Source organism: Ursus arctos, unplaced genomic scaffold (genome assembly GCF_023065955.2).
Source record: "Ursus arctos isolate Adak ecotype North America unplaced genomic scaffold, UrsArc2.0 scaffold_8, whole genome shotgun sequence".
Taxonomy (NCBI): Eukaryota; Metazoa; Chordata; class Mammalia; order Carnivora; family Ursidae; genus Ursus; species Ursus arctos.
This window is the reverse complement of record NW_026623100.1, coordinates 10302260-10326413: the sequence shown is the minus strand read 5'-3', so window position 1 is coordinate 10326413 and position 24154 is coordinate 10302260. Positions and strand designations below refer to the sequence as shown.

The window sequence follows — 24154 nt, the reverse complement described above, 5'->3', positions numbered from 1 at the left end:
CACCCCTTGAAGAAGCACACTTGATGGTATAGGGACAGAAGAAATGTTGGAGTAGGCTGATTACGAATGGGAAGTAAAGAAGCAGATACTAGATGTGTAGCAAGTCCTTGAAGCTCTGCTCTAAAGGGAAGTGGGCAGGATGAAAGGTGGAAAAAAGTAGTGAGGTCACTGGAGGGTTATGATGTTCACGTCTGAGTGTCAATGGAAGAAGGTACCAGGGGAGAAGATGAAGTAAGAAAGGGATTAAAAATAACCAAAAGACAAATGTCTCAGAGTAGGAAGGAGGGAGTGGGATTCTTGAAAACCACCTCAGTAGAAAATAGGGGGGAAAAACTACCATCTCAAATTTCAGAAAAATGAAATTTAGGAAGATAGAATATAAGCAAAGGGACAGTTTTGTGTGGCTATTTTTAATAACCAGGAAAATTCCTACTGGGGCTAACTCTGTACACAGTTCGTTCCATATGCATAATACAAGAAAGGAACTCAGAGTGACTTCAATCAAAAGGGTATTGGTAAATGAGCCACTGTGTCTTTATTGTTGCTTTTTATGGAGGCCTGCTCAGTGTCACCAAATTGTGAACACTGGATGCTTCTTATTCCAAGATGCAAGTCTTGGTTAGTTTCTATTCGCAGAGAAAGATTTCATTTCTGAGCAAGACTGAAAAAGATGGCTACAAATTATTTGGGCTCCTCTCATCAGGAGGTGGAGTCCACCGCTCCACCCTTTCTCTCTGGCCTGACTTTGCTTGTTGCTTTGGCCAATAGAATGTGGCTGCAGGGCCTCTTCCAAGGCTAGACCTGAACTGAGGTGCCCCAGCAGCCACTAAGCAGGAACCAACAAGGGTGTGAACAGGACCAGCCTGGACCTTCCAGCTCAGCCAACCCTGGTTGAATAAAGCCCAGGTGAAACCATATAAATGCTAGAAATAAATCGTCTTAAGCCGCTGATATTTGAGGCCGTTTGTTATGCGGCAATAGTTAACTAAAACTTTGGCTTGCTGGAGGAATTGCCCCCATCTGGCTGAGAAAGTATTTTCTTGCCAACCACAGATGGGTAACATTCTTTAGCCTAAGGGTGTGTGTTTTCTGACCCAGTCCTTCCTACCAGTTCCCATCTCTACTGGGCAGAGCAGCGTTTATTCCTTTAAATGCAATTTGTCAAAACTGATTTTAGCTTCCTCAGCTTCCAAGTGGAGTTTTGTGCCCTTTGGACTATGAGCAGATGCGTGAAGACCTGGCGGAACCCGTCAAGTTCAGTAGGTGTTTGCTGGTGCTCGGGCCGCCCCGGCTTCCCGGGGCCCTCCCGCTAGCCTCGCTCCGCGAGGGCCCTCCCCCCCCACCAGCGTGCCACAGCCGCCTCTCCTACATTCGCCCCGGGCGACCGTTAGCTCTGCGCTGTCATGCGAGGACCTCCATGTGAACGGGGGGCGCTATGACTTTTCATACGACCATTGGAACGTGCCCTGCGTCCCCGCTTCTATATGCTCTGGCTTGGCGCCGGCTGGGCCTCTCCGCAGGCCGCCTCCTCGGGAACCCCGCGGGCAGAAACACTCCGAGCGCGCGCCCGCCCGCCGCGAAGAGCGAGGCCGGAGGGGCACCGCCCACCTCCCCGGCCCGGGCGCGGCCCCGCCTCCTCTCGGCGTTTCCGGCTGGCAGCGCTCGCAGCCTGCGGGGCGTCGGGTCACACGCGTCCTTCTCCTGAACGAGCCAGCAAGCGGCCCTAGGCGCGACCGGAAGCAGCAGGTGGGCGACGCTGGAAGTGGGGCGCTGGGGCGGGCGGCAGGTGGCAGGCAGGGACCTGGGACCCTGAAGCCGGGCCCCGCGCGCGCACCGCCCCGGGCCGCCGCTGCTGGTGCTGTACGCGCCGGGGTTTTCGCTCAGCACTTGGGAGGACCTAACTCCTCGGTTAGGTACGGCCCATCCCCAACATAGGAGGGTAAAAAGCTAAAACGTGTTGGGTGCCAGCTCTGTGCATTCCCACAGGGAGCCAAGAAGGCGACATAAAACAAGCGCATGACCGTCGTGAGACTCTGGGTAAGTTACATACTGTCATAGATGTGGCAGAATAACTTAATAAAGTGTTTTGAAGGAGCTGGGCCTACCTAGGACGATAGAGAGGATTGTTATTTTTTGCTTTCTTTTCAGTGTTGAAGAAGCATGTTTGGCATTGCAAAGTGGTGGTAGCAAAGCGTCCCCCTAGAACATGGATTGTTCTTTGGGGAAAAACTATAAAATCAGTCATTACAAGGTGAGAGTAGTCACATGCAGAGTTGATTTAAAGAAGCAGTATTTCACCAGGCCTTCAAGCCTGGACATATCCTGACCATTAAAGAAAGACTGTCATTCAGCCGGACGTCTGATCTGTTACTAAAGGACTGAATAAAAGAGAAATGCCTCTGTTCAGATGAATCCAAGCCTCCTCTAGGAGAGAGAGGTATCCTGGCTTTACCAGGATCTTTCCAGAGCCCAGAAGTAGAGAACGTGATTTCTTCGTGGCTCATCCCATCAGACTCTCAAGTCCTATAACTCTGTCCTTTTGTTCAGGTTCTGTCTTCACTGAGCAAACTTAAGATAAGTTGGCTTACCAGTAGTCCTACACAGAGTTTTTGGACAGGCTGATCTGAACATCCAGTTGATAGCCTTCAGTTCTCTTTGTAAATTAATAAATTGGCACTTGGGTCTTTTTCCAACATCCTTCTGTTTCCTCATTCTTTGTGTGATTCTTTCTCTCCTTCGGGGCTTAGTTGAAATGTTACATCCTCACGGGGCCTTTTTGTTTATGTGTTCAGATGTCTAGAACAGTTTCTAGCACATAGTAGGTTCTCAGCCTAACTCACTGAGTTCTCTCAGTCTTTGCTCAAATGTCACCTTTTAATGAAGCCTAGCCTGACAACCCTATTTAGTATCACAGAGTAGTTCCTCTCACGGTTAATTTCCAATTCCCTCTTTCCCAGCTCTGCTTTTTCATATAGTCCTTATTATCATCTTTACTTATTTGGTTCACAATATAGGCACAATCCTAAGTGCCTAGAATAATGCCTGTCATGTGGTAGATGCAAGATTTGTTGAATTAATACCTTTGCTATATTTCACTCACACTGCATACACAATGCCTGGATGAATAGAGATATTTATATTTTGTGCACTAATAATACATAAATTGGAACAATTTGGGAACCCTAACAAGTTACATTTTTTACCAAAGTCAATATCTTTCACTATTGTTAATTTATCAAAATAAATGGCACTTTAATGTGTCTTGGTTGGGGATCTTTGCACACTTTCCTATTTAAGCTCCTGTTGGGAATACCTGTCATCTGACAGGAATGGTATGAGAGGAATAGAGATGGGAAGGTAGGAACTCTGTATAGCAGTTAACATTATCGAGCATTTCAGTTTGCCAGGCATGAGTGCTTTATGCATGTTAACTCATTTAATTCTCTCCACCATTTTGTGAGGTAGGAACATTTTATAAATGGGACAGTTGAAGCAGCCAGAGGTTAAACTACTTGCCTTAGGTTATTCAGTTAGCAAGTGGCAGAGCCAGGATTAATAGTTAAGCTCTGTAAGTGACTATAGTTAAAAATACTGTATTGCATATTTGAAAGTTGCTAAGAAAGTAGATCTTAAAAATTCTCATCACATGGAAGAAAATTGTAACTGTGAGGTGATGGATGTTAATTAAACTTACTGTGATAATCATTTTTCGGTATATTCAGATATCAAATCATTATGTTTTATACTTTAATACAATGTTATATCAGTTATGTCTCAGTAAAATGAGGGGGAAAAAATCGTAAGATCTTAATCACTTTGCATCCTGCCACATTCTGCATATGCAGACAAGAGTCAGAGCCCTAAACTTAGGGAGGGATGTACCACAAGGTCTTTGAAAATCTGCAAATCCATAGACATCGTTCAGCATATCATGGTCCACCACCCCTGTTCCTTACTGTTTCTCTCTTGGATCACAATGGAAGAGTTTCCTGTTTGTTCTCAAGGCTGCCTCCCTCCCTACCTGCATTGGATCCCAGCACTACCACTTTGTCAGAGACCTCCCTTCACTGGTGTTGCCCTGCCTCCCTTCCCAACTCCCAGCAGAATCTGAATGTGCTCAGTTCTCTTGCATTGATGTCTGCTGCCCTAGTCCAGGTGCTCATTGTGTCTAGCTTAGACGATTGCATGAGTCTATCAACCAGTCTCCCTGCTCCTGGTCTGTCTCTTCTTAAATCCATGCTGAACACTGTCCGCAGAGGCAGTTCTGTATAATGGCTGACTTACGCTTGTCTGCTTAAAACACTTAAATAGATCCCAGCTGCTTTTAGAGAAAGTCCAAATGTTTTAGAATTACAATGAATTTGTCTCCTCCCCTTCTCTATTCCCTTCCTATCTCGTGCATAGTCAGCACTCCATAAATATTTGTCCAGGGAAGGAAGGACTATATCAAAGTCAATCAGTCAGTCAGAACCAAGAATAGAGTTTATTTTTTTTTTTAAGATTTTATTTATTTAACAGAGATAGAGACAGCCAGCGAGAGAGGGAACACAAGCAGGGGGAGTGGGAGAGGAAGAAGCAGGCTCATAGTGGAAGAGCCTGATGTGGGGCTCGATGCCACAACGCTGGGATCATGCCCTGAGCCGAAGGCAGACGCTTAACCGCTGCACCACCCAGGCACCCCAAGAATAGAGTTTAAACAAAGAAATTCAGTCGGGCTGCAGAGGCTTCCTAGGACGGCGTAGCCATAGGTTTCAGTGGAGCTAGAAGACCAATAGTGTAACTCCATCCCTGAGGAGGGAGTATCCAAAACGCGCCTTACTATTAGATGACCCTGTCTTTGTGTATGCCTGGCATATGCTTTACTTCCATCAATTTGGTAAACACCATCATATTTTGAGACTCAATTTATGTATCCCTCTATTAAACCTCTCCTGACATTTGTAGACAGAGAAAATATAAATTGGCTTAACTTTTTTGTAGTGTATGTAGTTTATCAGAATGTATCAAGAGTGATGAAAATATGAAGACTCTTATTTGTGCTTGTAGGACATTAGTAACTACAAAAGATTTTGGCCTGGCTTTGGACTTTAATAACCCATTTTATCCTAGTTCTTTAACCTGGAGAAAAATTATGAGCATCCTAAGAAATAGAATTGGAATAGAATGGTTTCTTTACAAACATAACTACTCAGAATACTTGATTACTATAGCTAGTATTTTCAGCCTGTTGCCATCAGCAGTGCTAGCAAAAATAACATGTAAAGTGTCCAAACATAATGAAATTGTTCATAGCCTTTCCATATAGCCCCGCTACTCTAATTGCCTCTGCCCCTAACCTCAGGGGGTCTATCCTAAATAAATATTGATCTAAATAAAAGAATTATACTGCTAGTAAATCAAGTCTCAAAGTAAATAGGAATTATTTTTTTTAAGTATTTTAAGGACATAAAGCTTTCCACAGAGATATTCATGAATACGTCATTGATAACACTGAAAAACTAAAACAATCTAAAATTACGAACTAAGACTGATTTTGTAGTAAACTGTGGTATATCTGATAATGGAATATTACACATTAAAGCTGATGTAAAAATAGATTTAACATTGAATGAAATAACAGTATGGTTCCAATTTGGACAGGGGGGTAGTGTTTACTCGTGCACAGAAAAAAACGGGTATACACCAAAGTGTTAATTGTAGTTATCTGCAGTGGTGGTATTATGGATTCTTTTATTTTGCTCTTTATATGTATTTTCTCATTTTTCTCAATGAACATGTATTACCTATGAATTCAAGATAATTTGTTTGGCTTTGAAATATATTAAATAATGAATTTGCAGATTTATTGTTTGAAAAATCTGCACCCGTACTCCAGTTCAACTGAAATTATTTGAGGTTTGTCTTTATTTCCATTGAGTACTCTGTTACAGGGTTGCTAAAGACTAAGGATAAAGCTAAAAGACAAAAGCAGCTGGATACTTGGGAAAGTTTACCTAAAATAACCAAGAATCAATAGCCAGAAAATACAATTTAATTTTCTTTTTCCCAATTAACTTGTCTTCCATTTTTATTTATTTTTAAAGATTTTATTTATTTATTTGACAGAACAAGCAGGGGGAGTGGCAGAAGGAGAGGGAGAAGCAGGCTCCCCACCGAGCAGGGAGCCTCATGCGGGACTTTATCCCAGGACCCTGGGATCATGACCTCAGCCAAAGGCAGACGCTTAACCAACTGAGCCACCCAGGCGCCCCAGTCTTCCATTTTTAAAAGCATGCTGATCCCATTTTCAATGAAGAATTGCTTCCAGTTACTTTGTAACCTCAAAGTCCCAGCAGCTGGCTTTAAAAACAAAGTAAAAAGTGGGCTCATTTTACAGTCAATTTCCAGTGATGTTTATCAAAATCTGGCTGTAGAAGACTGGATCCATGACCATATGAATCTAGAAGGCAAGCCGGTTCTTTTCTTGTGGAGAAATTCTCCCTGTATTGTAATAGGTAGGCATCAGAATCCTTGGCAGGAATGCAACCTGAATCTGATGAGAGAAGAAGGTATAAAACTGGCTCGGAGAAGAAGTGGAGGAGGAACAGTCTACCATGATATGGGTAATATCAATTTGACTTTTTTTACAACCAAAAAAAAGTATGATAGAATGCAGAATCTAAAATTAGTTGTGAGGGCTCTGAATGCTGTCCAACCCCAGCTGGATGTACAGGCCACCAAAAGATGTGACCTTTTACTTGATGGACAGTTTAAAATCTCAGGAACAGCTTCTAAGATCGGCCGGACTACTGCTTATCACCACTGCACTTTATTATGTAGTACCGATAGGACCTTCTTGTCGTCCTTGCTGAAGAGCCCTTACCAAGGGATCAGGAGCAATGCCACTGCTAGCACACCTTCCATAGTAAAAAATCTTTTGGAAAAAGATCCCACTCTGACCTGTGAAGTACTCATGAATGCTATTGCTGCAGAGTATGCTGCTTATCATCAAATTGACAATCATATTAACCTAATTAACCCAACAGATGAGACACTGTTTCCTGGAATAAATAACAAAGCCAAAGAACTACAGACCTGGGAGTGGATATATGGCAAAACTCCAAAGTTTAGTATAAACACTTCCTTTAATGTATTGTATGAACAGTCGCATTTGGAAATTAAAATATTCATAGACATAAAGGATGGAAGGATTCAAATCTGTAAAATTGAAGCACCTGATCATTGGTTGCCACTGGAAATATGTGACAAATTAAATTCAAGTTTCATTGGCAGTAAGTTTTGCCCAAATGAAATTTCTATGCTGACAAATATTTTATGCAGGACATGTCCAGAAGATGATGAACTACACAGTAAATGGAATATTCTCTGTGAAAAAATTAAGGGAATAATGTGATTCCAAATAAACTTCTTAATATTAACAGTTTTTATGAGATAATAAAATGTTTAAGGTACATTGTATGTTTTTTTTTGTTTGTTTGTTTGTTTGTTTTTTTTTTTTTTTAGTAATCTCTACACCCAACATGGGGCTTGAACTCACAACCCTGAGATTAAGAGTCATATGTTCTACCAACTGAGCCAGCCAGGCACCCTCATCATATATATACCTTAAAAAAAGACCTAGTTTCTCAGTAACTATTCCCCATTAGAAATTGTCACCTAGTCCATATTTTCTTATGGTCTGTAGGATATTCTCTTTCTTCATCAATTTTTTTTTTTTAATCTAGCACACATGTATCTGCTCCTTTCTCTGTTACCATCATGGGTGTGTATACGGTATTTGACACCGTGAGCTCTGATTTAGTTCTTTTTCTTAACTCTAAGGAATATAACTCAGGCTTCTTGTCACCTCTGATACCTTAAACTCTAAAATTCTTCCTTTTAATTACAAAGTTGATAGTGGGTTTGAGCTGCATGGTTTAAATTATATGTAGATTTTTTACAGTGCTATAAATGTATTTTCTCTTAGGATTTTTAAGTAACATTTTTTTCTAGCTTTATTTTAAGAACATAGTACATACAAAATGAGTCTTGATGATTACTAGTAAGGCTTCTGGTCGATAGGCTACTAGTTAAGTTTTTGGGGAGTCAAAAGTTACATGTGGATTTTCAACTGTGCCGTGGTCAGCACCTCTAACCCCCACGTTATTCAAGTGTCAGCTGTACTTTCTTATCCTCCATCCTCTCCCGTTAAATTAAGCCCACTGCACTTTTCTAAGCCCTTAACCCTCCCAATCTCTTGCTTCATCTCCCTTCCTATCCAACCCTGAGTTCTTTCAAGTATATGGTCTTGTCTTACCAGCATTCTCATTTGCTTTTCTCTCTTGACCTACAATGACCATTGTTTTATTATCATTCCATCAACTGATTTTTCACTATCATACCCAGATGGCAGGCAATGCTGGAAGAAAATTCACATAATCATGCAGACTAACCCAATTTCATATTTCTATTTATCCTCTATTGGTGTCAGAGTCAACTCCTCTCCATTGACTCCCTCATTCTTCAGAGGCCTTATTCATAAATGTTTCCACTTTTCTTAAACTCAGAACTCGACTTCTCTTGTCACAAATCTTGACTCATAATTTGACAGTGGAGGCCTTCATAAATGAGCTCCTTCAGCACCCCATTTCCTCTTACCATTTCTCATTCACTCTCAAATAACACCTTTTCCTTAAGGCTAGTTGTACCTGGATCTTTGTCCTTTCCAACCTGTTTGGGCCTTCTATTAAATATTTATCTTTTTTATCTTAAATTTTCTCTCTCCACTTACTGGATCCTTACACATAGTGAATGAACACGCTTATGTCTCTTCTTTCCCCAAAACCCCTGCTTAAGGTTTTGTGTCTCTACATCTCTTCATTGTCAAATTTCTTCAAGGAGTAACATCACTGCCAACCACTTTGTGTCTCTGCAGTTCATTCACATACTCCTCTGATTTCTACAGTATTTACTGTGTGTTTTCTGAATGCCTACTATGTCCCAGGTACTTTGTAGTTGTTGGTTCATGGTGAGTGAAAGAGACATGATTACTAGCCTCAGGAATTGACAGTTTAGTGTACTGGCTTTCAAACTCCTTAAAAACTAGAGTAAAGAAATATATTTTGGGGCGCCTGGGTGGCACAGCGGTTAAGTGTCTGCCTTCAGCTCAGGGCGTGATCCCAGCGTTATGGGATCGAGCCTCGCATCAGGCTCCTCCACTATGAGCCTGCTTCTTCCTCTCCCACTCCCCCTGCTTGTGTTCCCTCTCTCGCTGGCTGTCTCTATCTCTGTCGAATAAATAAAAAAATAAAATCTTTTAAAAAAATATTTATATATATATATTTTATATTATATACTAGCACAGACATTAAACCCAGCAAGTTTTACAATACAATGTTTATCCTATACTATTTACTTATTTAACATTTTATATTTGATTTTATATTTGATTTCATCTTTTAAAATGATTTTATCACACATTAATAGGTCAAGACTGGAGTTTAAAAAACATGAGCCTAATAGGAAATGTAGACAAACAAATCAGTATATAATTATAAAGCAAGATAAGCCTGGGTAGTTATAACAGACAATAATAGGGGCTACATAGCTAGAGCTATCAGGGAGAGGACATTGAAATGGAGAACTGAAGAATGAGAAGCAGCCAAGCAGAGTGGAGTGGGGTGTAGAGTATTTCCGGTTTTACCAGTTATCTATTGCCTCTTAACAAACCACTCCAAAACTTAGTGGCTTGAAACAACATTTATTTTATTCACAAATCTATAATTTGAGCTTTGATGGGGATAGAGCATATGATCCAGTGTCATCGGCTAGGACAGCTTAAAGAGCTGGAAATACCTGCTTCAAGATGGCTCACGTGGCTGGCAAGTTGGTGCTGGCAGTTGGCTGGGAGCGCATCTGGAGCAATGGGTTGAGGCCTTCAATTCCTTCCCATGCGCCTAATCAAGGCTGCCTGAACTTCCTCACAGCATGGTAGCTGAATTCCCAGAAGTGACTCAAGAAAGCCCAACAGAAAATATTTCCTTTTATACCTTATCTTGGAAGCAATTTGTATAGCCACACGTGCATCCAAATCCAAAAGGAGAGAACATGGATAGCCACCACTCCATGGGAGGAATGTCAAAGTCATTATAAAAATTACTACTGGGTCTAGGAGATCCTATTGCAACCATTTCTGCAAAGTATAATCTACCACACAACAGCATACAGGAAGCCCTAAAGCAGGTAAAAGCTAGGTTACTGATGGTGTCAAAGGAAGTACAGGCAAACTGAAGTGTGGGAACAAGGGGAGAATGGAGCAAGATGAAGATGGAGAAAAAAGAGACCGGATCATGTAGGGACAGATAGCCCAAGGTAGACACAGATCATATTTTAAGTGCAATGATACTGCAGTTGTTACAAAGACTATTCTGTCTGCTCTGTGGAGAATGGATTGGAGGGACAGAACACAGGAAGCAGAAAGCCATTTGGGAGACTACAGCAGGAATCCTAGCAGAAGTAATGCTGGCAGTGGCCATGGAAAGATGCTGACATTGTGTTAAGCCCTTGTCAAAAATTAAGGATGACTTCCATTTTCAGGACAAGGTTTAATTCTGATTCCATTTAAAGGGAAACAATAAAGCAGTATATATTAGTTTGCTAAGGCCGCCATAACAAAATACCACAGAGTAGGTGGCTTAAACAATAAAAATATTTTTTCTCACAGTTCCGGAGGCCAGGAAGTCCAAGAAGAGTTGGTGGGTTTGGTGTCTCCTGGGGCCTCTCTCCTTGGCCTGCAGGTAGTTGCCTTCTTGCTGTATCCTCACATGGTCTTTCTGTTATTGGACAGAGGACCAGTTCCAAAGTCACCACTTCAAGAGAAAAGTGTTGGTGGGAAAAGAAGGGTTGCTTTATTGAGGAAGTTGGCAACCTGGAAAAATGGCAGATTAACGTCTCAAAGACCATCTTCCCTGTCCAGGGGCAGCAGATTATTAAAAGGGAAGGCACAGGGAATGGTGAGGGGGCTATGTACAGGAGAAATTGGTGCTCAGCAGTTGATCATTTGTCCTTGAAAAATCTTCCAGAATCCTCTGCTCTACCAATAATCAAGGCTCCTAGGTGTATCTCAGTAAAGGATGCCCCTGCAGCCCAATAAGCCACGTCCTGGCAAAGCAGTCCAGACTCCTCCCCCTGTGCCAGGAATCAAGGATCCCAGCCAGATGTCTCTTATTGAAGATGCCATGGTCAGTGGTGGCTGTTTTTGAGTGTGGTCAAGCCTTATCTTCCGGGAAGTCTGCTTCTAGCAGTCTGCAGGATCTCAAGGGAAGTAGGTTAGTACTGCTACAAATTGGGATTCAGGTCAGCAAGCAAGGCGTGCATAAGCTTGAAGCACGTTAACCCTTAAGACCAATTGGGGTGCTGTTACATTTCCTCTGAGTGTGCATATCTGTGTCAAAATTTCCACTTCTCATAAGGATACCAGTCTTAGGATCCACTCTAAAGACATCATTTTTAACTTTATAGCTCTTTGAAGACCTTATCTCCAAATAGTTACATACTGAGGTACTGGGGGTTAGGATTTTAACATGTGAATTTAGCTCTTATGAGTTCTTTTCATGTAACTGAGTGGATCCAGATCTCATCTCCCCCCCCCCTTTTTTTTTGACGAAGGGAAGGGGCAGGAGGGGACACACAAGGTTTTGTTTGCAACTGGTTCTCTCAGTGTGGGAGTGGAGTAAGTGAAGGGGATTTTACTTTTCAAGTGGCTCCTGGGACAAACACAACTGGCAGTCTAACCATTTGAGTTGAGTCTAATCATTTGAGTCGGGTTTCATAGGCAGGTCCTTCTGTTCTTTTCCAGCAATATTAAACAGCAAATAAACAATTCTGAAGAGATTTCTCATGGGTGTATTTTTTACTCATTACATTTGCTGCAACATGTTAAAGTTACTTTCCAAGAAAGATAAAAATCCTGATATGATGTGTTTTGGGGCAATAAAGCACTCGTGATTTTCTGATACCATGTTTCTCAAGAGCGAGGATATCATCAGGTGAAAGGTTAGCTTCAAGTTCCAAAAGAGAAACTTAGCATTACCCAGAATAGAAAAGGTATGTTTTGCAGCTAGAGTCCACAGACTTTTCTGATTGTTTCCATATGAGGATAAAGGAGATGAAGAATCAAGAATGACTCCTAGATTTCTTATTTGAGCAACTGGATGGATGGGAGTAAACACAGGGAGTGGGGGAGTGTTGTTTCCAGAGCTCAGCTGCAGCCTCCTATATTTGAAATGACTGTGCTTCTGAAATGCCAGGAGAAATGCCAAATAGGCAGCTGAACATGTAAGATCACAGCGCCAAGGAAAAATTTTGGCTTAATTTATATATTCAGGAGTTGACAGCATATATATAGTATTTGAAGTCATGAAAAGGGATAATTGTGAACTTTCATAATTCATCTTAAAGCATAAAGTGTTTAGCACCTGAGTCCCCTCACTGTTTGGGGAATTCTCCAACTTAAAAACCTTGCTGCGAAGCAGAACCTCCTGTTGGAGAGGTCATCAAGAAGATGTGACTGCAGTTGACCCTCGAACTGGAGATGGGCAATCGGAGGCTCTTTACACCCTCCCCTGTCCTTGGGATGTGTGTTCTGTCCACTGCTCCCATACTAGGAGCCACTTCAAGGACTCAGCCTTGAGAGACTCATATGTTACTGAGACTATCTGGATTGTAGATGTGACTTGAATCCCATCAAGGCCTCCATGAACTCTCGAGATTCTGCAGGCATGTGTGGAGATTACTTGTCTCATAGCCACCCAAGACAAGTCTCATAGGTAAGTTCCCTTGCTTATTAAACCCCACCTACCAATCTGGAGTGGTCTGCCTCTGTCTTCAGTCTCTCCTCGCCCTGAGTGTACGGAGGCCAGTTTTGAATTTCACCTGGGGAACTCCAGAGGTTGCACACCAACAACACTCCCCTCTGGAAACTGGAATTTTCACTATCTTCTCTTTCTCACCTCTCTTGAATCCAGGGTGAGGGCACATGACGGAGGCTCTGCCAATCAGATGTACTTGTTTCAGACTCTGAATGGATCATGATGAAGTGAACCTGGGATGGTGAAAACCCTTCTCTGGCAGTAGTACCAGGGCCTGAATTTCTGGGGTAGCAAGGTGCTAAGATGGCAGTGTAGTGTCCAATAATTTAAGTGATAGAAGTGGTAATAAGGCTACTGAGTTCAGGCCTTGCCTTGGGGTCAACAGTGGTATCAGCTGATTAGTTCTGTGTTGTGATTCTAGATGTGGGTTTTTTTTCACTGCAGAATTCCAAGGCCAAGTCTGTACCTCTTGTGGTGATGGCTTGAACTACCCACTATTTTTGCTTACATCAGGTAAGAGCAGTTTCTATTGCTTTTCACTAAGGAATTACTGGTATAATCACTTGGGGGAGAGCGTAGATTAAAAAAAAAAAAAGAGGTTACTACTTAGTATCTAATATAGGAGAACACTGATACTTAAAAGGGTGGAAGAGAAAGAAAGAATGTTTCATGGAATTTGAGAGCTTTAAGAAGGGAGAGGCCAACTAGGTCAAATACTCCTGAAAGGTCAAGTAATATGAAGGTTAAGAAGTGCCCGCTGGATATGGTAATAATGGAAGTCATTGTTGACCTTGACAAGAGCAATTTCAGTGGAGTGATAGGATAGCCTGGCTGAAGTGAGCTGAAGTATTAATACGTGGTGACAAAATGGGAAAAAATTGTATAGAGAACTTTAAGAAGTTTGTTCATAAAGAACAAAGAAATAGGATGGGTGGTATCTGGCTGGGAATGTCTGTCTAGCAGAAACAATGCTGCAGAGGGAGAGATCACTCAAAGGACAAAGTCCTTGCTGAGGCTAACAGAGGCAAGATTGAGTTCACTTCCTGAAAATTTGGCTATCTTCCTTATATATTACTACTATTAACCCTTTCTCTATATGCTATAAATCTGAGGTCATGTTAACTTTTTATGGTTCTCTCTACTCAAGTTTTCAATATTTACGTGATCAAATCTTTTGCCTTTTCCTTTTCTTGATAATTCCTGGGTTTTGTGTTATACTTAGTATATTTAGTGGAGCTTTAAAAAAATTTTTTGGGGGGCACCTGGGTGACTCAGTGGGTTAAGCGTCTGCCTTCGGCTCGGGTCATGATCCCAGAGTCCTGGGATCGAGTCCCACATTGGGCTCCCTGCTAAGCAGGGAATCTGCGTTTCCCTCTACCCCTTCAGCCTGCTTGTGATCTGTCTCTCATGTTCTCTCTCTCTCAAATGGATAAAATCTTAGAAAAAAAATTTAATTAATTAGCTCTTTAACAGAATAACCTCTATGTGGGGGTAGAGATCTAATGTTTTTTCCAAAGATTTATTGAATAGTCTACTCTTTCCTCACTAATATGAACCACACCTTTGTTGTGCATTAAGGACCCATACACACATTTACTTTCTCTCAGGTGTTTTCAGACTCATTCTACCCAATTGATTTGTCCGTTCTTATGCCCATACATTAAAAAAATATATATATTGTAACTTCACATCTTTATAGCTGGTCAAGCAAGTCTCCTAGTGTTAGTCTCTTTGTCATTTAATTTATAAATTAACTTAGGGAGAAATGACATCTTATTAAGTCTTCCCATTCAAGAATATAATTTGTCTTGCCCTAGTTTTCTTTTACATTCTTCCGTAAAGTTTATAGTTTTCTCATACAGTTCTTGCAAGTTTCTTAATGTATTTAATAAGTAACTTGGATATGGTAGTCTTCTGATGTTCTAATTGGTTCTGGGGATAGATTTCAAGTATCTAGAATAATGGATAGCATTACTGCTTTATCCATTATTATAAATAATGAATAGGTGCTCTTCCTTAAATATCAATATGTCTTAGGCAGGATTCCTATGTGGGTTGGATAAAAGTTAATTTCACAGGGTTGTGAACTGCTGAATCTCTACAGTGATAGATTCACATGCTCTAGAAGAAATCAGAGTGGTTATTTTAACATGAAAAGGAGGAGGTCTAATACATGTTCTCACCTGAATGAAAAGCCACTCTACTTCCACATGCTGATAGGTACCTGGCAAAATAGCTACGATACTTTGCAGAAAGTAACTTCTGATTAGGTCCAACACTTGCTCTCCTGAGACCCTGAATTTCCATATAATAAAACTTGGCAAACTGGCTTGAGTCTTTTCAGGTTCAGCATTATCAGCACCTGAACCTGAAAACATTAAAGAAAAACATTAGGAACTTTTCTGGAATCCCTTCTTGGTCTTTTATGCCAACTCAGGTGACTGCTGGCTCCCAGAGGTAAAACATAAATCAAGTCCAAGTCAAGTCACCCAGGACCACTCTGCCTGACCTTATTCCCGTGGCTTCTACCCAGCTTTGGTCCTCAATACTACTTAATCTTGAATGTAATCTTCAGTCTTCTCCAGATGTGATGTTTATATGTGTATTCCCCAACACGAGTACTTCTGTTTCCCTCCATAGACTGGCTTAGCTTATTCTTAAAGCTTCTGGACTGCCCGTTACTTCTGCCTTTATCCCCAAACCCAACCTATCTCCAAGCAGTCAGCTGGCATCTAGATGGATGAGCTTACCCAGAACAGTTGATTCTAAGCTGCAAAGCTTTACAAACGTGCCAACCAAGGTTGAATTAGCTGCAAACTGCATCTGCATAACTAAGCACGTTGATTTGCCTTTATAGAGTTAGGTAATATTGGATAAATGAATGTTGGTGAATTTCTCCTGGTTATTAGACCCACAAGCCCATCTGTCTCTTCAAAGAGTACTCTAATCCATGATTTTTCCTCCTGGATGCTAAATTCCCAGGGGCAAGATTAACATCCAATTCATCTTCATAATAGGTGCTCGTTATTTATTGATTCATTCTCCAACAGCCAAATAAGAAAAAAGTTGGTAAAATGTTTAAATTAACCTTGTTACTGGAAACACTGTAAATCTCCTGAATAATGTATATATAAAAATATTTAGGATTGGTTACATAACTGAAAAATGGATCCATAAATTAGTAGAAATATAAAAATTTATTGTTAGATTCATAATTATAGGAATGATCTCTCCAAAGTAACAACAAAATCAATATTCACTTAAAATAGAAATATATAATGCAAATTAAGCTACTACCCATCATATTTTTTTGTGTGCTTATTATGAAAAATGTCCACTGTTGTTTCATGACATGGTCTTAAATCAAAATCACAATATCCAAGGGAAAAACGACTCTAAGAAGAGAAGAAAAGAGTTTTTTTAATTAAAAAAAACCCCAAAGCCATGTTGTTAAAATGATACAAAAAAGAATGTAAGATACTCACTCCTAAGACTATACCCTACCTGTGGTTTCTTAAAATAATCAAGTCCTCTTCCAATCTTAATCATCCATCCATTGTTAAACCTATTGAAATAGTATACAGCATTATATTCCAGACATTTAAGTCAGACAGTTATCAAAGGTGTACGATAGCAAGCATCAGCAACATTTCCCCCTAACAAAGAAAATCACTTTCTGCAGTGGCATGAGTTGACTCAAACCAGGGGTTACTCAAGAGCTACGTCTACGATGAAATAAAAACATCCAAAGAAACCGTTAGTTGATTTGATTAGCTGGTAACAAGTTAGACGATCCAATTAAATCTTACTCTCGAATTTCAGACTTCTGACAAAATTTTCCTGTTCTGCTAAGTGTATTCAGGCAGATTATGGTGTGTTGCAGGGGTTCCCCCATCTAGAGATAGAGGACATACGCAAGAAGAGCTCTGGATCCCAACCTCTGCTTCAACCACAGCACTGCATTTTCATCTGTCCTGCATTTAGGTTGTGTTTAAGTATTCATTAAAACTAAGGGTGCAGTCACTCTAAACATATGAAAGCCACTGTGCTAAACAGAGGAACACGCCTCTGTGTGTTTCCTTGTAGACACTGTAGCATACTGTCACACCTATGAGATTACTTAATAAACTATAAGAAGTAAATCCTAAGATCATCAGAATATTAAATATTATCACCAGGAAAGAAAATTATCCCAATACCATAACACTATATGTATACTTGAATACTTCCTCTTCTCACATGAAATAGAACAAGTAAACTTTACTCCATTAGGAAATATGAAACTCAGACATAATAAGCCAGATTTCTTTTCTCAATAGTGAAAAGATACTAAAATTGAGCTTTACTTACAATGTTAATAAGTTGAATACTTATATGCAATTATATGAAACTTATCAAAAGCAATAAAAACAAGTATTTTCAACTGCATAAAAATTAAAATATTGCTATACACCAACCTAATTTCTCGGTCATGTATTGAAGAAGAATATTCTAATTCCAACAGCACCCCATGATTCTGGAGTGACTCTTTTATTTCTTGCAGGCCACTACTTTGCTGCTGTTTCCCACTACCCTGTTAATAGGAAAAATACAATTTTCTGTTCAGTTATTAGTATTTTAAATTATCATTAAGCTGTGCAATGTGTATGATGGATGAATTAAAATGGGAAAGATTCCATAATAGTTTCAAAGTCTATTATCTCAAAGAAGCAACCAGAATATGAAGCAGTTTAACAGCACTGGTTTTTATCAAAATAGTTTTTTTTTCTAATGTGTACATAACCCAATCGTGTCCCATCTCCTAAAATGTATTTTAGTAATGCTGTTTAGTTATTCAGATGGGGCTGCTTTCTTTCCAAGTTAATCCTAGAAATCTGGTTTATTTAGCAGCATTCCTCCTTGAGTCAGAATCAAGACGTAGATGCCGACGATCACGCTGCGCTCCAGAAGGCCAAGGCAATAACTCAAGAAGAAGAAACCCAATCATTGGTAAAGAAGAGACAAAACTGTCAATAGTGCAGACATGTGATCATCTCCTGGAATATCCAAACTATTTGAATCAGAGAGTTTAGCAAAGTGGCCAAATGCAAGGTTCAACAAAATCAGAAAAAAAATCAACAGCATTTTTTGGAAGTATTTTAGGCCTATCGTTAGATAATTCCCAAAGAAATAGTTCTAGCTGAAGTGGTGTCCACGTTTTCCTTGCTCAAACTACATCTCGTAACTGAATAAAGTTAATGAAGAAAGAGTAAATGCTTCCAGATACCTACTTCATCCAGAGAGGTGAGAAGATGGATAGTTTTTACTTTACATGGTTTCTTAATAAGCATCTCACAAAATCGAAGAAAGTTATATAGCTGAAAGACATCAGAATAGGTTATTACTAACTTATACATTTTAAATAACATTTCATATTTTTGTACATTTCACCTACCTGATGGATCTGTCTAATATAAGGATCTTGTATCCAAACTTCTGTAACTGTTTCATTAAGGTATTTTTGAAAAAGTGACTCATAACTGAAACCTGTTGCATTCTCTTCTATTTTAATCTGCTCATGATATTTTCCATCTAAAAACACAAATTTCAATAATAAAACCAGTGACCATTTATTTTCTTTTTACACATATTTACATACAGTGATTAATCAGGAATAGATACGAGTTAATTTTTTTGACTCCTCCACTCAGCAAACATTTCTGAATACCTACTACATATATACAAGGCACAAAGGAAGATGCTACACAGAGATAAAGGCAAACAATTCCTTAAGTGATTTCTACCTTCATGGAGGCCAAGTAGGAAAGTCCAGAGATTTCTTGCAACAGGTTCTTGAGTTGAATCCTACAGACCAGGCAGTTTATTCAAGAGCAGCTTTATGTATAATGACAGCTGACATTCTGTCACCATGAGTAGAACCATAAGCTAGAACTCAGGGGCTACCTTGTCCTTCCCTTCAGATTTATGTCATTTTATGTCCTCAATTTAATAGCTAAAGTATTAAACATATAAATGCAATATTATGTGGAATTCAGAAGTCTTTCTTAGACCTTGAAGAGAGTATTTTAAGCAGAAATGTACAGCACTTCTTAACAACCCAAGCCAAAGACTAGGATGCCACGGGATCAGTGAAATAGTTCCATTGTTTTTGTTGATTCCAAATGAATAAGTATTGAATTACTTATCAAAGACCTGTAAGATTTTTTTAAAAAAACATGACCCCTAATGGTAGTTCCTAATTTATATGATGGTTGCATATTTAAAGGTTGCTTAAAAACCAGTAGTTTGGATTCTGTTCCTACTGTTCCCACATATATAATGTTGGCAACTATGCATCAGTTTTCAAGTCAAGCTGGCCACATAGGTTAATTTAACCCAATGTATTCAAACCACAATGCTGGTGGTACTACATTTCACCCATGTTTTAAAAGGAAATTTCATTGTACATTTCAATTTAGGGTGAAGGAAACACTATTTTATTCCCACCCAACAGAGGAGCTCAGGGAGCGGGGTACCCAGGGTATGGATGGGCTCATACAAACTACTAGAAAGAGATGGGGGAGGGCTGTATAAGGACAGTGAGGAAGTGCAGCTAAGGGCTGGAGGCACTGGTGTGTGGGGTTTTTTTTTTAATAGATTTTTTAAAGATTTTATTTATTTATTTATTTATTTATTTATTTATTTATTTAGAAAGAGAGAGAGAGAGAGAGCAGGGGGCTGGGAAGGGCCGAGGGAGAGGGAGAATCTTAAGCAGACTCTGTGCTGCCCGTACACAGAGCCCAACAGAGGGCTCAATCTCACAACCCTGAGATCAAGACCTGAGCTGAAACCAAGAGTAAGACACTTAATCAACTGTACCACCCAGGTACCCCTGCAGGCACTGGTTTTTTGAGGGCAGTAGTAACTTTGGCTAAAAAAAAAAAAAGCAGGAGTGTGCCAGGCAAAGGTGGTGATGACCATTTATAGACATAACGTTTGTAAACTGCATGCTCATGAGCAGAGAACTAATAATAAGTAGGGAAGGACACCTATGGCATCTCCAGTCATCAGGAATACTTAACTCCTGAAATGTTTTGATTCACAGCAAAATCCTTAAGAAGTCCCAGCAGTTTCTCTAGCTATTTCAACATTTTGGTCATTTTATAAAGGGAAGATACAAATAAAATAAAGGATTTACATTCCCTATTTCTGTGTAGTATTGTGTCAACTGCAGTCCACACATAAGCTTCATGGGGATCTGTGAATTTCTTAAAACAGCATGCAGAGTTCTGCAGTATGTATAGCTCTCATCAGATTCCCAACAGGGTATGTGAAAACCACCTCCCCCTGGGATCCCCCACAAAAGGTTAAGAATAGCTTACATATAGGGAAGTGGGAATGCAGAGTAAACCTGTAGGCTCCCAGGGATAAACGGTCCAGGCCACAAAGAGTTCCAAAAGGTAGAACCAGAAACATTGCATTAGATGGGCTTTGCCACAATAGCTTATGGACATATTCTGTAAATTAGCCTCTTTACCTTCTTTTTCTTGATCCAAGTATTTCTTCAGTATTTCTGCTCTATCCATGTAGCCAGTTATTTGTTTTCTGAGATTACATTTCTTTGTATCATCTTTGGTACCTACAAATTAAAAAATATATTCTCAAATTTCCAAATAGTTTTTCTAGTTAGCACAGGCATTATTTCCAGTTTCTCAAGTCTACCACAAATTTCCTAACCTTAAGCATGGTTTGCCTCAGTCCTAGAATGCACGAATGGGCTCAGATTTGCCTTGATCACGCAAGACCTTCATTTTTACACTAAGCATCTGAAACAGCTTTATTTAGGAGTGGAGATTCTGACACTATCTCACTGGCAGGGACACCAAATTTGGTGAGATGATAGGATGGGTTATTATATGTCAAACCTGAGTCTGAGAACTATTTTGTCCCAATCAACCACAAGTCTGAAATCTTAGCGTATTCAAAACGTAGCAAACAATACCTATCTTTCTTCCACAAAACCAGGTTCTCTTCCAGACTTCCCGATTATAGTTCATGTTCGATAATTTTCCCAGCCACCCCAAAAATGTAAGGTATTTTTTTAATATACATTATCAATAAAATCTTACCTCAAGCCCCACCCCCCAAAACCCAGTCACCAAATTATTTCTGGTTTCTTCATTCCTTCCTTTTGATATTGCTTATATTTTCTATAATAATTTCATTTTTAAACTACCAGTTTTAAAATTTTAATTTTGTATTTATATAAAAATTGCAATACAATGGTACAGTATCTTTTCACCCAGACTCCCCTAATATTAGCATATCATGTAGGTATAGTACAATTATCAGTTAGAAAATTAACACTGATACACTATTAATTCATCCACAAACCTTATTTGTATTCCACCAATTTTCCCACTAAAGTTTGTTTTCTGGTTCAGGGTCCTATACAGCATTTAATTGTCATGTCTTCTTGTTCTCCTCTAATCTGTAATAGGTGTCCTTAGCCTCTCTCCACCTTTTATGATTTTGTGGATACATGATGTAAATATGTGTTATTATTGGCAGTGTTAACTCTGATCAGTTGTTCTCTATCGTTATGAGTCTGTTCTGGTTTGCCTCCCTCTTTTTTTTTTCTCTTTGCTGGTTTTTATTGTAAATTCCACATATGAGTGAAATCGTATGGTATTTGTCTTCCTCTGACTGACTGACTTCACTTAGCATTAATACTCTCTAGCTCCATCCATGTCATTGCAAATGGCAACACTATTATTTTCTTGTTCTAATTTTATCAGCTTTGGCTTTGAGAGCTTCTTCATGTTGGCCCCTGTCCTTTCGACATCACCCATATTTTGAGCACTTCCTTGCTTTCTGGTGCAAAACGTTTTAAGCTCATCTTGTGTTTTCCCTGCTCCAGCCCTGGAATCAACCATTTTTCCAAGAAGCCCTGGTTCCTTTGTTGGAGAATGGTATGAAGACATCCAATTCCGGGTGCTGACTGTACTTGTTGCCACTAAGGAAGTCCTGTCACTACTTCTAGACCCTTTCGGTCAACGTGGCTAGAAAGTATATGTAGGGTTAATAACACACAAGTACATCTGCATTTATTTCTGTGTCTATCTATCTGTATATATATTAAAAACCACAAGTTCATGATGCTAACTTTGATCCCACAGGGTTCATTCTAGCCCTCTTCCTCTCCTTATGTGTAACTTTTTATTAACCACAATATATATACTGGCTTGTTCAAGCCTAGTATAGACACAATTATTCTCTGTCATTCAAGTGAGAGGAAAGACAACAATAAAAGTAAATTGGTAAAATATGTATGTTAGATTGTGATAAGTGCTATTAAATAAAATAAAACAAAAAAGAAGGATAAAGGAGTCCTAGGATGGGGTTGTAGTTTTACACAGGAGGTCAGAGGCGGCCTCACAGAGAAGGTAATATTTGTTTTGGGGGATGGGGGTTTTGTTTGTTTTAAAGATGTTATTCCTTTAATTGACAGAGAAAGAGAGAGAGCACAAGCAGGTGGAGCTGCAGAGGGACAGGGAGAAGCAGGCTTCCCACTGAGCAGGGAGCTTGATGTGGGGCTCCATCCCAGGACCCTGAGACCATGACCTGAGCTGAAGGCAAACACTTAACTGACTGAGCCACCCAGGGACTGTACATGTCTCTTTTTGGCAGTCAGTATACCAGAGTCTTTAAAGCCTTGGGTTCCAATTGTGACTCTACTAATTGTGGTGGAACTGAAAAGCTTAATGGTATGCTGCAAATGAGGATAACATCAACTCCTACTTCATAGGGCAATAAAACAAGATTATGATTTTGATGTACTCTGCACAGTGCCAGCACTCAGCACTCATAAATTATAATTGCTCTTATCATCATCATCATTATCATCATCAAACGGGCTTTCCCAAGGTAGTTTTATAGTTCTTTTTTAAGATTTTATTTTATTTGAGAGAGAGAGAGGGTGCCTGCGCGCCTGCACGGGTTGGGTAGGAGCAGAGGGAGAGGGAGAAGCAGACTTCCCTCTGAGCGTGAAACCCAATGAGTGGCTCTATCCCAGAACCCCAAGATCATGACCTGAGTCAAAGTCAGACACTTAACGACTGAGTCACCCTGGCGCCCCTATAGTTGTATAGTTCTGACAAAAGCACCCAACCTTGAAGAGCGCCCTCTGCTGTCTTTTCAAAGCTTCTGTAACACTTAGGCTAAAATGCACAGGGGAGATCTTAAGCCAGACTGGGAGCTCCAGGGGGTGGGGAGCAGAAGCTAGTCTTAAATGAGTTTAGTACCTAATAACTGGGTGTCTACTACGGGCCAGGGATTGTACTAGTTGTTAATTTGGTTACTTGGTACTTTTCAACACTGAATGACAGTCTCGCTGCCCCACCCACAATCCTATGCATTTCTCAGACTGAGTTGCAGTACACACGTTTCTTACGAATTTTTTTTCTTTTACCGCTACGTGATTTTTTGTTTACTTCTAACGAAAATGCCTAAACAGAAAAGTAATAATAGTGTAATGAACACTCTTATTACCCATCACATAGATTTAAAAATGGTTAGCATTTTGCCACATTTGCTCCAACTGTTTTTTTTCTGAAAATTAAATTCAGACATCATGACAAATTCTTTCCAAGACACTTCAGTCTACATTTCTAAAAATCAAAGACAGTTTTCGAAAAAACCATACTACTTAAGTCAGTAATTTGTTACCCAATCCATATTCAAACTTTCCAAACTGATACAAAAATGTCTTTTATATTTCGTTCAAAACTAGTCCTATCAAGGTTTATACATTATATTTGATTGTGTCTCTTAAAAATCTAGAGTACGGTCCCACTTTTTTGATGACATCAATCTATTAAAGATATAAAAGAAACCAGTCCACTTGTCCTGTAGAATATCCACCTTCTGTATTTGCTTCCTGGTAGTGCACAAGAAGGATTTTTAACTTTCACTCCATCCCAGACACAGCGGGATCCAGTTCCTTTCCTCTAGTCCTCTCTCCACGGCTCCCTGCTCACCTCTCAGAACCTGCATGAGCAGGTCTATCCCCTCCTGGTAACACACAAAAGCCTGCTGGTACCGGGACTCCGAGTCTAGTTCCACCGCCCGCTTTAACACCGTGAATGCAACCACGCTCTGGGTATCCAGTTCCTTCCCGGACTTGGCCATAGTTCCGAAACCCGCCTCCGCCCCAAACACAACCAGACCCGAGCTGGCCAGCGGCACTTCCGGGAGCCATCACGTGACACCAGTGCGCCTGCGCTCCGTTTTTTTTTTTTTTTTTTTTTTTTTTTTTTTTTTTTTTT

General features: G+C 40.0%; 2 protein-coding genes across 9 annotated transcripts; one reads left to right on the top strand and one right to left on the bottom strand.

Moving 5' to 3' along the window:
- Window positions 1-1516: 1516 nt before the first annotated feature.
- LIPT1 (lipoyltransferase 1) lies at window positions 1517-7451 on the top strand. 3 transcript variants are annotated; one of them, XM_044378629.3, is made up of 3 exons: window positions 1517-1746; window positions 1987-2037; window positions 6106-7451. In XM_044378629.3, the coding sequence occupies exon 3, from the start codon at window positions 6272-6274 to the stop codon at window positions 7391-7393; it is 1122 nt and encodes a 373-aa protein (XP_044234564.1). In that variant the 5' UTR covers window positions 1517-1746; window positions 1987-2037; window positions 6106-6271; the 3' UTR covers window positions 7394-7451. The 3 variants fall into 3 exon arrangements, with proteins under 3 accessions (XP_044234564.1, XP_048078745.1, XP_048078744.1); XM_048222788.2 differs by lacking the exon at window positions 1987-2037; XM_048222787.2 differs by having other exon boundaries at window positions 1736-2037.
- A 2268-nt stretch (window positions 7452-9719) lies between these two features.
- Window positions 9720-24074, bottom strand: MITD1 (microtubule interacting and trafficking domain containing 1). 6 transcript variants are annotated; one of them, XR_008958277.1, is made up of 9 exons: window positions 23867-24074; window positions 20365-20466; window positions 18283-18419; window positions 18119-18205; window positions 17306-17421; window positions 16353-16413; window positions 15032-16243; window positions 12839-13027; window positions 9720-10906 (listed from the first exon to the last, which is right to left on the bottom strand). XR_008958277.1 is itself a non-coding variant. In XM_026487663.4 (7 exons), exons 1-7 carry the CDS (start codon window positions 24015-24017, stop codon window positions 15115-15117), a joined length of 756 nt encoding a protein of 251 aa, XP_026343448.3. In that variant the 5' UTR covers window positions 24018-24074; the 3' UTR covers window positions 9720-15114. The 6 variants fall into 6 exon arrangements, 1 of the variants encoding a protein (XP_026343448.3); XR_006408179.3 differs by having other exon boundaries at window positions 9720-10847; window positions 15032-15216; XR_008958279.1 differs by having other exon boundaries at window positions 9720-10811; window positions 15032-15216.
- Between the last annotated feature and the right edge of the window lie 80 nt (window positions 24075-24154).

Bases quoted from the DNA above. Each gene is read 5' to 3' on its own strand.
- LIPT1 (XM_048222788.2), top strand. From the start codon at position 6,272: ATGCTGATCCCATTTTCAATGAAGAATTGCTTCCAGTTACTTTGTAAC.
- MITD1 (XM_026487663.4), bottom strand. From the start codon at position 24,017: ATGGCCAAGTCCGGGAAGGAACTGGATACCCAGAGCGTGGTTGCATTC. The intron at 17,422-18,118 runs GTAGGTATCTGG...TCCTATTAACAG, and splicing joins TTCTCACCTCTCTGGATGAA to GGTAGTGGGAAACAGCAGCA. The intron at 16,414-17,305 runs GTTGGTGTATAG...CTATTTCAATAG, and splicing joins ATACATGACCGAGAAATTAG to GTTTAACAATGGATGGATGA.